Genomic DNA, 14,664 nt, shown 5'->3' with positions numbered 1-14,664 from the left:
AGTGCTCGAAAACTCAACCTGAGTGAGCACAAAGTACGCATATTAGCAATAGTGTTCATGAGAGACAACAGTCCAGAGACATCGAGCCAAGTGTACAGCAGGGCACATCTGGCAGAACCTCTGGTTATGCTGGTCCTATTGTCATGTCAGTGTCATGTTCCCATGGGCCCCTGAATCCTCAGTTTGGCCATTTGAGAATTCCCACAGTAGAAGATTTTACTGTTTCCAGCTAGAGCTAGGCCTAGGAGTCTAAAACAAGAATCTCAGAGGTAAAGCTGTAAAGGGGGAGAGGGACATAGGCAGCTCTGTTAGCTTCAGGTCTGGCCTTTGCCTCTGACCTCCATTCAGAGAATTTAAGTCAGAAATTTTTCCTAGTCACATACTGCACCATTCATCCACAGTTCCCCGATCTAAAGTCTACTTCCCACTCTTTACCCCATGCCATCCTGAGTGAACAAACAGGGTGATGATGACTTCTGCCCTTTGGTAGATTCAGGCATGGGGCTCACTATGAACTGGTCTTAAGCCTAGCTCGCTGACCAAAACACGGAGCCCTCATCCTCATGAAGAACAAGAATTCCATGACTCCAAAGGGATGCTGACACTCTAGACATCAGATTTTAGCACTAGGACCTGAATTACAGAACAGTTTGTCAACTGAGACCTCTTACTGATCCTTTAAAGATATTGTGAGAACAGTATATACGTTCATGAGATTCCTTCGTGTTTTTATGTGCAGTGGTAGTTTGTTAATTTTCCAGGTGTATGGTATTCTATTATATAAATATACCCCGAAATATTAAACTTTCTACTTTTGGTTGACATTTGGGTTGTTTCTAGTTTAGGCTATTATAAACAATGTTCCAATAAACATTATTTGACACATTAAAAAAATACAATATGACAACTAAAGAGAATTTCAACCTACCATGCTGATTTGCTCATAGTCAGCTAAAGATTTTATTTTCAACATACTCATAAAATTAGCATCACCTTCAACGTGACCAACATTGTCTTATATGTGACCATATAAATATAAAATATGACATTATTTAGAGTTAGAGAACATGTCTGTCCTGTGCTCATTTTAGTAAAATTAATAAATGAACTATTTGTTAATTTTAACTGATCTTTCCATTAAGTCACAGGAACAATATACTATTATCATCTAAATTAAAATAGCTTCACGGAAAATACATACAAAAATATTCCCTGTAGGGTTACTTGTAACAGCAAAAAACAGGGAGTAAAATAACTAGTTACATGAATAATGGTACATCCATGCAAAAGAGTGCTATGCAACCAGTAAAATGAATCTGGAAGATCTAGAAGTACTCCTGTAGCAACATCTACTAGGGTGGGGAAAAAGCAAGAGGTGTTAGCATGTATATACAGTATACTATGATTTGTGTAAAAAGAAGAGGAGGATACATTTACATTTTTATATGCCTGGAAGAAATCTGGAGGGTTACAAAAGAAAATGAAAACAAGTTTTATCAGGGGAGTAGGACTAGTAGACTAGGGGACTAGGATAAAAGAGAAATGTTCACTGTATACCTTTAATATTATTTCCCTTTTCTTTCATGCCTTTTGTACTACATGTGAGTATGTCTGCCTGGCTGTCAGAAACAATAAAAAGTATATTTTCTGAGGCCAAAGAAGCATAATTCAGAAGGGCAGCTATATAGAAATTTATATATTGTTATAAGAACATTTGACAATGACTTAACACTGTTACTGAGCAAGACAGAGCCTAAGTTTTTGGTGGTGGTGGTGGTGTTGGCTAACTCAGCACTGTGATCATCAAGAATCAGAGCACTACCTTCATCTTATAGAAAAAAGATTCACGGCCAAGACTTCATCATTTTTAATAATGTGCAAAAATCCCTACAAAGCTCTATTTTAAAAATTTGTACCTGTATTCTATAATATTCTAAAAATCAAACCATTGTCTTTTTAATAAGTTCAGAATCAGATAAAAGAGATAAAGACTGTACCATAAAACACCAGAAAAAAATGAGTTTAAACAGTAATTGATAATAACTAAAATACATAGAAAGGGACCAAGTTTCTCTTTAGTACTACAGTTCTTCACAGTAACATTTGTGTTCTATGTTTACAGCTATGTTCTTAGACTAAATGTAATTTATTAGATTAGTACTGTGTCAGTTTGACCATGCAGTTAAAATGAGGTACCATGATTCACCTAGTGGAAGCTACTCATATTACAGACACTGTAATCAGAAAAAATTTTACAAATAAACTTGGAACTCAAAATCTGGAAAAACGCTTAGATATCGTCCAGCCCTTCAATTTACAGATTAAATAATTGAATTTCAGAGAAGTTACACAGTTAGTTGAAGGCAAAAAGCAGAACTCCTCATTCCATAGCCAGAGATATTTGACTGTAAACTACATTACAAACCTAATCTTCAAAGTCATAATAAATATCACTAATATATTTCCTATTATATGCATTAATGAAGACAGAAATTGTCATAAATTACTGAAACCCACATAAGGACTGATACTTACATGTACAGCCATAACTCACAGCTTTATAGAAGTTACCATCTTAGTCATCATTTATAAAAACTGGCTCCAGAAAAAATAAAGGTGAGTTAAAAATCTGGGAGGTAAGAAAAAAATACAAGAAGTAGCAAAAAGCAGCTATCTGGCAATCTTCCATTCAAATACCCAGTGTGACAATATTACAAAATTATTAGACTACAATGGAAATCCAGTTTATGTCCTGGCAAAAAATGTCCAATGTGGATACAAAGTAGAAGCGACAAAAGTTTTCAAACATTACCTATACTGCCTATTATATAATACAGTATGTGAATATGGAGTAAGTCACCTTCAAATTTTACCTCAAATATAGATCAGACCAATGAATTCAGTTATGGTTTACTACCTCTATGTGCAAACCACAGATTAATCTGAAAAAAAAAAAATCACAATTTTTTCTCAAACAAAAATGTGTGGACTCAGGTTCTGAGCTCTTATAGATGTGTAACAGATTCTACTGGAAAAACAGGGTTAGCAAGGAGAGTAATGGGATATTAACAAAATGGCCGGTTTGTTGTCCTAGGTTTTCCTGGCCAGGAGAATGGAGAATGGAAAAACTGAACCATGAAATCAAAAAGGCATCTGTCTTCCAGGTTTCTCTCTGCCAATGTCTTGAGAAAAATGTTTGAACTTTCCTGTTGGCTTTGTATGCAAATAGCTCCAGATGCAAAGTGAACCACATCTAAGTTATTTGGTTCAACATCTGCTGGTCCAGTTCCCATTATTCCTTCTAAAGGGTCGGCTTGTGAAAAGACAGTTTAGTTTGCCCTCTATATAAGCTGTTTTGAAGGAGCTAATTTGGATTAAAGTATCTATCTGGACCACTTGTTTTTCCCTTTGATGGTCAATGCAGTCTAATGTGGTCTGTGTAGTGCTGCAAGGAACTTAGAAACATATTGGAAAGGACAATATTCAAGGTTTTGCCTCCCACCTCGCCTTCTAGGCAATTTATATTTATACAGTTTAAAGTAAAAAGTGAACAGTCATTTGCCTCTAAAACAGCACCACCCACACTGTACACAATGGCAACATGACAACACTTTCTGACCTAATATACTTTTCATGCAACCTCTATCACAGATTTGAAACTAAAGTTATTGATAAAAGCACTTGCTAGTATCAACATTACATTTCATGAGACACCTTGTCATTTGAGATGACACATTTCATACAGTATCACAAAAGTAGCATAAGTTGGTCCACAGCACATGGCACTTAGTGTCTGATACACAGTATATTTTCAAACATGTGATAAATGAGTGAATTAGTGAATGAACAAACAAGCAAATAATTAATTTAAATAAATATCATGGATTCTGAAACTTTGAGTCTGCTGCAATCAGAAAACATAATCAAAAATGTACTAAAGCCAAACTAAGACTAACAGTCTAATGTTCTTAGAACTTGTAAGGTCAAGTAAAGATAGAGTCCTTCTTTCAAAAGGGTATGGTAGGAAAGATAACTTGCACTGGAAGGTAAAAGTGGAGAAAAAGGAAGAAATGAGAATATCTATCTATTTATGTCTACATTATGATATATATATATATATATATATATATATATACATTTGCATTTGTATGTATATAAACGTGTATATCAGAAGATAGACATTCATTTCGAAAAGTTACTTTCCTAAAAGGCAGAGTATTACCAGTCTTATAAAAATTTACAAAAGATAGTTAATTGTTTGAGAATGATTTTGAAAAAACAAGAGATTTCTTAGCCAAAAAGAAATTTTTTTCTAAAAAATATAGTTCTATAAGAAGCAAATTCAAAAACTTCCTTATATCTCATGCTATGAAAAATCTGGAATGATTTTTCTTTGGGAAAAATGTTTAGAAGAATAATATTTTAAAAAGGAGGTAAAAGAACTGGATACTATTATTGCTGCTTCTAGACTCCTAATATTTTGAACTAAAACTTAGTCTAACTTCTGCTGTCCTCTACTGTTATCTGCCTACACACTGTAGGACCAGGGAAAAAATTAGAAAAAAATAGCAAAATAGCTGTTCTCTCTTTCTGAGAATCTGTGACTACTCTTACTAACCATTATCCCCAGGTTATTTGTCTGAATTGGGAATGACCAGGAAAGTTAACTGAGCCCAAGAGGAAATAGCTTCTTAGCCATCTTTGAATAATTATCTAAGATTTCCAAGATTACTATAATTTTTAAAGAAAGCTTAAGTTTGCCTTCCTCTAACTTGTGATTAAAAAACTACTTAAATACCCTCAAAGAATTAAAATAAGCAAAAAGATTTACTTGAAAGTAAATCTGCTCTATTAATTATCAAGAAACAATTACTGATTAGCAAGGCACAATGCTATACTTAGGTACTTTTGATTAAAAAATGTTTAAAACACGGTCTCTGCCCTCCAAGGCTTAGACTAAAGTAGACATTCAGAGATGGAAGTCATACTGATAAAATCATATCTTTAAAAATACAAATTAGTACACCAATGTTCATAGCACCATTATTTACAATGGCCAAAGGAAGCAACCCAAGTGTCCACGGACGAATGAACAGATAAAGAAAATGTGCCCTGTACATACCATATTATTCAGGCTAGGAAAGGCAGGAAATTCTGACACATGCTACAACATGGATGAACCTTGAGAATATCATGCTAAGTAAAATAAACCAATCACAAAAAGAAAAATACTGGATGATTCTATGTATATGAGCTATCCAGAGTAGTCAAATTCATAGAGGTAGAAATTAGAATGATAGTTGCCAGGGACTGAGGGGAGGGGGAATTGGATAGTTATTGTTTAATGGCTACAGAGTTTCAGTTTTACAAATGAAAAAGTTCTAGAGATTAGTTGCACAACAATGTGAATATAATTAAAAATACTGAATTGTACACTTAAAACTGATTAATATGGTGGGGGGGTGGGATATATGGGAGATTGGGATTGACTATATATGAAATACTATACATATAATACATATGTTTATATACTATATATAAAATACTCTATCATATATAAAATAGATAACTAATAAGGACCTACAGTATAGCACAGAGACCTCTATTCAATACTGTGTAATGACCTATATGGGAAAAGAATCTAAAAAGGAGTGGATATGTGGATATGTATAACTGACTCACTTTGCTGTACAGCAGAAACTAATATAACATTGTAAATAAACTATACTCCAATAAAAAAACTAATAAAAAGCTAATTAATATGGTAAATTTTATGTTATACGTATTTTACCACAATTTTAAACAAATACAAATTGGCATAAGCTAAGTGCCAAGCAAATGGTGCAGAAAAAAATGATACAGTAGCTCAGAAGGAGGAGCAATTATGAGATATGGAACAAACAGTGAAAACACTATGTTTTTTCTTAAAGGAAAAAATAAGACTCAATTAAGCAGACAGGAGTTGAGGGAAGGTGTGACAACCAGAAGCAATGGCAAACAGATAGGAACAGACATCATCTAGAAACAATGTAGATCACAGTTTGGCTCACAGGGTTCAAACAATAGCCATGGAGACAAGCTAGAGGGTAAGGCTATGAAATAGGGAGGAAAATGACTGAGGCAATTCTTCTCATTGAGTAGCTTTCACTGAAATGAAATAATAATCATCACACTTTTATTGAGAGTAAAGGCAAGAGGAAAAAAGGAGATTCATAATTTCGTATTCATTCATCACTTACATTCTCCGACTCCTTTGATAAAGGAAGTGTAGAGACACATATCATAAGTTAGATGCCACACCTCTGATGAGGGAGGGGCCTAGAGATAATAATTTGTGTAAAGAACCAACCTGAGTATTTCACTTATTCTGACTGGCAATTTTTTAATTTCATTATCAGCATTGCATATAATCTGGTATTTTAAAAGTTCCCACTACATAAATGATGCTAATATTACAGAAAAATGCACGTCCCAAGGTACCTCAATTCATTAACAGTATTGAAGGCTAAAAACAGACATTCTGAGAGACAAATTATCCCAGTTGCTATTATGAAATCATCCTACAACTAACCACCAGCCCTAAAGCAGGATAGTCACTAGGCACGCTAAGCCACTACACTCCGTACTTAACACGATCATTTATCTTAACCCCAAGAATGAACATTTCTATTCTCCCCAAAGCACTTTAAAAATTTAAACCAAATGTTTCTGAATAATCTTCTTGGATTTTATGCTGTGGTAAAATTTGGCTAATAGTCATCTCTTAAAAATATTTTTCATATAGATTACAGACAGCTAGAGTATAGGTAGCAAAACAGACAAAAGGAGAATACTAGTCTTCTTAAACTGGAAAGAATCTGCTTTAGATCTCTTAAAGAGTTCCTATCTTTTCTGGATTTAGTGCGGAAATGATTAAATTGTTACGCTAATCAGCTTGTGCACATCACTCTTATCTAAACAATTTCAAAATACCTGAATCCGAGGCAGAATCCAGCAGCCAGAGGAAGACAAACTATATTCAACAAAGGAGAAAGATTGCTTTTGTTGAGCAATCACCTAACATGCCACTAACTTCAGCTCTTGGCCAGATTTGTTTTCCTTCACTTCTGCAAGTCACTGAGGAAATCCAAAAAGAGTACTTTCTTCAGGTCTGATTTTTTCAGTGAGGGAGAGACAATGTGTGTGTGTGTGTGTGTGTACCCTAGAGGGGTTATTCTTTAATTCTAGTTCCTTAGGCTTTGAGGACTTGACGTACAAATATACAGATATATAGAGATGTGACATATAATAATAAGTTGCTCACAATATACAATACTTTAATACATTGCCACAGTAACTATAGGAAAACAAACACTCCTCCTGCTTTCATGCAAAGTAAAGAAGTCCAATCTGGCTTCAACTTCTACTCTGCTGAAACCATTTCCTTCAATGACATTTAGGACTGTCTGTGGGTTTTTCTCAGTCTCAAATCTCACTGACCTCCCTACAGCCTTTGACATCAGCGACCATGCCTTCTTTGAAATGTTCTACTCCTTATGTCTGTGTTGCACTAGCCCCTACTCTCCTTATCTCTCAAGTCTCTGGTCTCTTTTTCTTCCTCCTGTTCTCTAACTATGGACATCCAAATTCCTCTACTTAAGGCTATTCTCTCTACATGTTGTTTCCCCCAGTGATCTCCTACAACTTCAACTGTCATATCAATGGAAAAACTCCCAAACAGAGAACTCCAGCCCACCTTTCTCTGAACTCTAGGTACTTTAAATAGTCATGTCTAAGACAAATTCATTAAGGCCTCATACTGCACCAAACCAACTCCTTTAAATTCTGTTTCTGTTCATGGTAATACCATCCTTCCAGAACCGAGGCTCGTGACCTTAAAAATCAATTTTGATTCCTCCTTCACCCTCACAGCCAGTCAGTCAGATAGTCCTGTTGATGCTTCTTTCAAAAAACAGAGTTACTGAAAATAAACATGAAAGTATTTCATTTTTATTTCATGATAGAACATGAAAGTATAAATTTCACTCCTAAACATAGTGATCTGTATCAAACTCCAAAACTTTTTATAAACTGTCATTTCATCATCTGTATGACAGGAATAATGTAGTTGCCCTACCTACAATAAACAAAACATAATAGCACACTGAAAATCCTAAATCATCATATAAATATCACTATCTCAAGTCTTCCTATCCACTCCCATTGTCACCCTAATCTAGTCATTTATTCAGATACTTATTCACTCATTCATTTATTCATTCGTTTTTCTTTATTCTTTCTACAAAATTTACTGAGGGCCAACTGTAAGCCAGGCACTATGTTCAGCATTTAAGACATAACAATAGGAAAAACAGACATGGTACCTTACAAAACTTACAGTGTAACATGAAAGCCAGAAAATAGGTGCACATAGATATGAGAAGGTTCTCTGGGAAGGCTTCCCAGAAGAAGAAACATTAAAGTAAGAAACGACACATAAAACAAACACGAGTTTATATGATAAGGGAGTGGAAGAGAGTGGCAGTGGGAAGCAAGGTGAGCAATTCTTGGCAAAGGAAACAACACATTCAGAGCCTTCAAACAAGAATGAGCACCCTAATGGTGCCATCCTCTTTCCCACATCTACACCTTTATTCCAAGCATTTTTCTCCCTTCAGAATCTTTCCCCGTTCCAATCTCTGCCTATTGAAATTATATGCATCCTTCAAAGCCCAGATCAATGATATATACGCAACTTCAAGGACAGTACTTGACTCACACCAGGCATGAGGTAACATTTGCTAAACGAATGGATGATGAAATCATCATTCTTCCCAAATCACAAATCTGCTTCATATTACAAATATGTATGTGCCTGCCCTTGAAGTAAAGGACATGTCCCCACAGTGTCTCATGCATAATAAGTGTTGGAAAAATATTTGTAGAATGAATAACTCTAATAATCTAAGATGAAGCAGAGCTGTTGAAGAATGGTATTTTCATCTTCGACTCCTGACTTCACAATGATTGAGCAGAACAAAAAGAAAATGCAAAGTATTATTTAGACAGAATTATATTAATACTGAACATTAGGTCTTCCATAAAATACCTCACAATAATGGAATTTATTTTGGTATTTAATTTCCTGGATGGCTTAATTCTTAATATTTTTGAATGATTTTCCTGTAGAAAAACGTCTAAATTTAAATACTGTTGGGGATGACAAAACATTTTTATAATATTTTTAGAATATTAAGAAGGAGTCTTTAATTAATGAAATGGACACTCTAAAAAAATTAGTTGGCACCTCACCTTACTAAAACAAAGACAAATTTGGAAATGTCAATTGTACTTTAATTTTATTTAATGTTCATGATATCTTTTTTGGAATCATGCCTCAAGCCACCATTGCAGAATTGTTACTCAATCCATAATTTGTTATGGAAAAAACTATGTTAAATTTGGGGCATTCCATTTTTCAGATCAAAGAAGGCAAAGTGAAAAGGTAGGAAAGGGGCTTTCAAAAGAAAGGCAAAAATGCTGAATAAGAAAAAAATATTCCTAGTTACTATATAGTAGTACCTGTAGGAAAAGCAGCCCAAGGAATGGCAGGAGATGTAGTTTGGGTTTCACCACTTCCACCATCGAAAATCTCTGCAGCCTATAAAACAAATGCAAAATTATTTTAGAAAATCTGAAAAGTATAAATGCTATTTAAGCAATCAAGCCTCCCAATTCTGCAAATGTAATTCTCTGTAATACCCCACACATTTTCAAATTTCCTCTGAATACTCAATTGCTTTTCAGTCTTCATTGCTACCACCCCCCACTACTAGAGACTACCCCCAGTGTTTGTGCTCTATATCTTTGAGTAAAACTCTTCCTTCCTTTCTCAAATATACCTCCTGCCAATGAAATTTAATTTCATATATCCTTAATCACATTTTCATTTGTGAACTTTATATCTAAGTATTCTAAACTAACTACCACAGCGTTTACCTATGTAAATAAGAAAAATACACCATTTTTCTTCAAAAGTCTAGAGACTAAATCTTTTTCATTAATTATCACAAGACCAAAAAGAGATCAACCTAAAGAAACAGGATTCATCCATATCCTTGAATAATCTACCAGCTGAACTTACTAGCATTCAACATTTAGAGAATTCCTAAAGTTGACATTTAAATTAAAGCCTCCTATTAAACAGTTTTAAAACTATGAGGCAGTCAATTACTGAATGTTGAGCTTGTGGGTAACAGTGCAGAGCTTTCTCTCTCTTAAGTGTTCAGGTCACAGCAAAATTATCATTGAAAAAAAGAGCCAGAATTTCAACTTGGATTCTGCATTGAGTTGTCAGCCAAGGAGAAGTCAATTGGGGCAATCTGCCACAGGAGCTAAGTGACGTAGAATACAGTAGCTACTCTCCACAAGCTATGACAAATAAACATCGTTTATATACCCAAGGATAGAGACCTTCCATATTTCTATAACAGTATACAGAAAGAAAGAACCCTAACAACTGTAATTAAATTGGAATGGCCGGTTAACTTTGTACCTATATAATATTAAAAGGAACAGATCCGTTGAATACACGCTGAAGTATAACTGTTACTCTAAGAAACACTATTTACTCTTTTCTCTGATATAATAAATCAAGTAGCATAATAAGGTAGGAGAAGTCAATTGGGGCAATCTGCCACAGGAGCTAAGTGACGTAGAATACAGTAGCTACTCTCCACAAGCTATGACAAATAAACATCGTTTATATACCCAAGGATAGAGACCTTCCATATTTCTATAACAGTATACAGAAAGAAAGAACCCTAACAACTGTAATTAAATTGGAATGGCCGGTTAACTTTGTACCTATATAATATTAAAAGGAACAGATCCGTTGAATACACGCTGAAGTATAACTGTTACTCTAAGAAACACTATTTACTCTTTTTCCTCTGATATAATAAATCAAGTAGCATAATAAGATTCAGTAACATAAATAAGATTCAGTCACCCAACAAATCCCAAAATACTAAAGCGAATACAGGAAATATACAAATGTGATAAACAAAAAACAGTGTTAGATGAAATGAAGAAAACAGGTAAGTTCATATTCTAAATATCTCCATACTAACAGCTATTAAAGATCAACAGAAGAGAAAATGATCCTAACCTAAACTCACACTATTCTTTCATGACATTCAGAGCACTGGATATATACTTAATATCTCATTTCTCCTATTAACGTCATTAATTACAGTCCCTATCTCTAACAATCTCCTTTTCACCAAGTTCCAAACTAGGTAAAGGCCTTTCTTAAAGAAAAAGAAAAAAGCAAAAATCACAGAGCTCACTTGATGGTAGTTCCAGGACTTGAGCTCAGGCATCCTGACTCCTAATCCAGAGATTTTCCTGCCAGACTATACTGGCTCCATAAAAATAACTGGGTTACAAAATATTTCAATAAAACGAACACACACTGAAAAGGATTAAGGAAAAGACAGTGCTTCTTCAGCTAACAATTTCCTTACAAAGCATCCAACTAAAACCTAAGAGAATAATCCAACAGTGCAAACAATTAGCTCTATAAGCCACCAAAAGGCCGTGTACTTAATATACTAAATCAACTCATTACAGGTGTAAGCATGAAAATGTGTGACAGATCTTCAATATTCATCCCTCCTCTCACAAGTATTTCCTAAAAGACATGTATCCCAGCAAAATCATCTGCAGACAATTTCCCAAACCTCTTCTTTACTGCTTCCACTAGTAGTACTTAACTACCTCAATTTAAACCGTTCCTATGGTCATGACCAAGTGTTCAATAACAATAAATCAGTGTTAACTTTCAGAGGGAATATATTTTAATTTTTCTTGATTTCATTTTTTAGTCCAGAGTTATATTCAAAAGGATCAAGAAAGGATCATGAACACCAATGATAAATAATACATTTAGTATACTCTATTATAATCCCACAAAGTTAAAACAATTACATAAGCAAAATAAGGTAAATAACAGCACATACCTCAAAACCACCAAAATCATCATCATCCATTCTTTAAGTGCACCTGAAAAACAGAAGACATTGAAACAAGCCCACACACAGAGTCATTTATGTCAAGACACTTCTCTCACTTAAAGGTATATATACATTTTGATTTTTTTTTTTTGTTTATAAATTAAAACTATTTCATTTGGGTTAAAAAATATATTTTAACTATATGCATATGTATTTTTAACACAAAAAGACTGAGGTTTTTTGGCAAAATTAGCCATTCTGGCAAAATTAACAATTTCTGTGACTTTTTCAGCAACCATGTATTTTGCCATTTTATGTTGAGACGCCAGGAGTGGAAAAATATTCTTTTACATTTTAATTTGCTTTTCCCAAATTGGCACTAGGGCTCAATTCAATAATGCTTCCTGCTTTTTGCATCTATTCCTCAGTTGTCTGGCAACATCAGCACAAACTCCAGTTCAGAACAGGACTGTGGTGAATTTTTGGAAATCTGTCCCACACCACAAAGGTTCTTCCCTCGGTTTCATGGCCGAGGTTGATTTAGATTTTCAAAATTGATCAGCATTTTTGAGCTGTGGCCACAACTTCTGGAGCATTTTGATATGTGTATTTTTAGCTGAAACTGCTTTGCACTTTTGGAAAAATGTGGAGCAAGTTACTAGGCTGATCAAGATAAATCAAGTCATGTATTCATGGAGACTAGGAAAGAGAAAAACACAAGCGAATATCCAGAATACCTCTCTTCTTTACCCTTAAAGTATGTAAGAGAGACAAGCAGTGGGATAATACATGCTTTATTTTGTCCTAATGCACATCATAAAAATAAAAGGATAAAACCATGAGTGCATGGGCTTTGGGGAAAAAAAAGAAAAAAGAAAGAAAGAAAGAAGGAGATGCTTTTATCTAACAAACAGTGAAAGAACTAAAAAACCTGGAAAGGTAAAATGAGTAATAGGTGATATATAGTAAAACAAAAAATAAATTCACAATAAATTGTGATGTGATACTCTGTTCAGTAACTGGTTTCCTTTTCTTTCAAAAGTGAATATATTCAAATATTAATTATAGTTTTCTTGACCCAGTAATACTAAACGGACTTGATTACAGAAAAACAATCTTCTCCAACTTCTAAAAAAAAAAAAAAACAGCTAGGCAAATTAAATCATATGCTAAGCTCTAATTCTAAAGGTATTTTCCAAGGCATTTTGCTTTGAGCTATAAAGCAGTAGTTATCTACAGCCATGTTTTGCCTTGTCACTAAAATTAATACTAATGCCTTCAAAAATAAAACTCAAAGATAGTCAAAGAAAAATAAACAGTAAAAAACAATCTCAAGGATTGCTTTGTTTTAATAGGCAAAGAAAATTTATTTTCACAGAAACTCAGTAGGTAATGACACTATAAGGAATATGTAGACAGAAACACATTATAAAAAGGGACTACATTAAATTAATCAGAATATGACACCAGTATTGTCACCATTACCCACAATTTAACAATCTGTTGAAAAATTTTTAAAAGATGTACTTCTCCAAAAATCAAAGCTAAGCAACTCATCCACATACACTTAAAAAATATAAACCAGACTTTCAGAAACTTTTGATGGTGGTTAGTATGAAATGGAATTCACATTAATTCTGTGTTGCAAGCGAATAGAAATCTGTATGTGATTACATTTTTCATGAAGGCATTATGAAAGAAGAGTGATATGGATACTGAGAATTAACCGAGTCAAACTATAAACACCAAGTTTGTGTTTTCCACATGTGTCCCACGAATCTCAGGAGACAATTAAAAGATATTTTTAGCATCTACAAACACTGTACCCAAATAACATGGTTTCAAACTATTGGAATTTTTAGAGTAATGCTTCTATGTGTTTTCGTAAGTCATATCCCAATAAGTTATTTGTAAGGTGCCAGAAAATTTGAAAACAAAAACAAACACCCATGCCTAACAATCATTTCAGCTTGTTTGCCTGTCGTAATGAACCAAATACCATCAGTTTCCTAAGTACTGATTTAGCTCTACAAAAGAACATATTAGTGACCACGATGCTTTCCATACCCCAGCAACTATTACACATTAAAATGCAGATTAGTCTTCCTGTACTTTATTTTCAAAGAAATACTAATATATTTTAAAAGACAAATGTGCCCTGAGTTTCTTAAAATACAGTACTAGAGAAATAAACATTATTATTTTAAAGCAATAACCTTTCTCTGAATAATTTAGTTTCAAATTCTGAAACAGTTTCTGTTTCCTTCTGAACATTTTAAAGAGCAGGAGGAAGCAAAATTAACAACACTGATTTGTAAAAGTCAATTTTACAAAATACAAAAACTAAAAATTAGTTTTTAAAAGGAAATATTACAAATGTGGGCTTCTTTATGGATTTAGCTAGTCCAATACATTGAGAACACTGTTTTGCCTACCGTGCATTTGTAAACCTTTGGGAAGATTTCTAGCATTTAACATTATCCCATTAAACTGCAAATATAACATAGCAATGCCAAATATATCTGTCATCTAAGTTATAAAATTATGAGCCTGGTCAAAAAATTGACAGTTCATGCAGTTCATTCTTTTGTGTCATGGCAGGGGGCAAGATGTATACTTTGTTATGTTGAAAGATTTCATAATATCTAGGTTTAACAATTCTCAGGCT

At 33.9% G+C, this 14,664-nt stretch overlaps 1 protein-coding gene across 4 annotated transcripts in view; it reads right to left on the bottom strand.

Annotated features, from left to right (window-relative positions):
* The window catches only part of CCDC91 (coiled-coil domain containing 91), a 378,567-nt gene that overhangs the window by 276,448 nt on the left and 87,455 nt on the right, over positions 1 to 14,664 (bottom strand). For all 4 annotated transcript variants that reach the window (XM_024733359.1, XM_024733361.1, XM_024733360.1 and 1 more), the window contains exons 2-3: positions 12,003 to 12,045; positions 9,562 to 9,640 (exon numbers count right to left, since the gene is read on the bottom strand). In XM_024733359.1, the coding sequence (XP_024589127.1) occupies positions 9,562 to 9,640; positions 12,003 to 12,032 (109 nt within the window). In that variant the 5' untranslated portion in view covers positions 12,033 to 12,045. The remainder of the gene's footprint in view (positions 1 to 9,561; positions 9,641 to 12,002; positions 12,046 to 14,664) is intronic.

Source organism: Neophocaena asiaeorientalis, unplaced genomic scaffold, assembly GCF_003031525.2.
Source record: "Neophocaena asiaeorientalis asiaeorientalis breed wild unplaced genomic scaffold, Neophocaena_asiaeorientalis_V1.1 scaffold150, whole genome shotgun sequence".
Lineage (NCBI taxonomy): Eukaryota > Metazoa > Chordata > Mammalia > Artiodactyla > Phocoenidae > Neophocaena > Neophocaena asiaeorientalis.
This window is presented reverse-complemented; position numbering and strand designations above follow the sequence as displayed.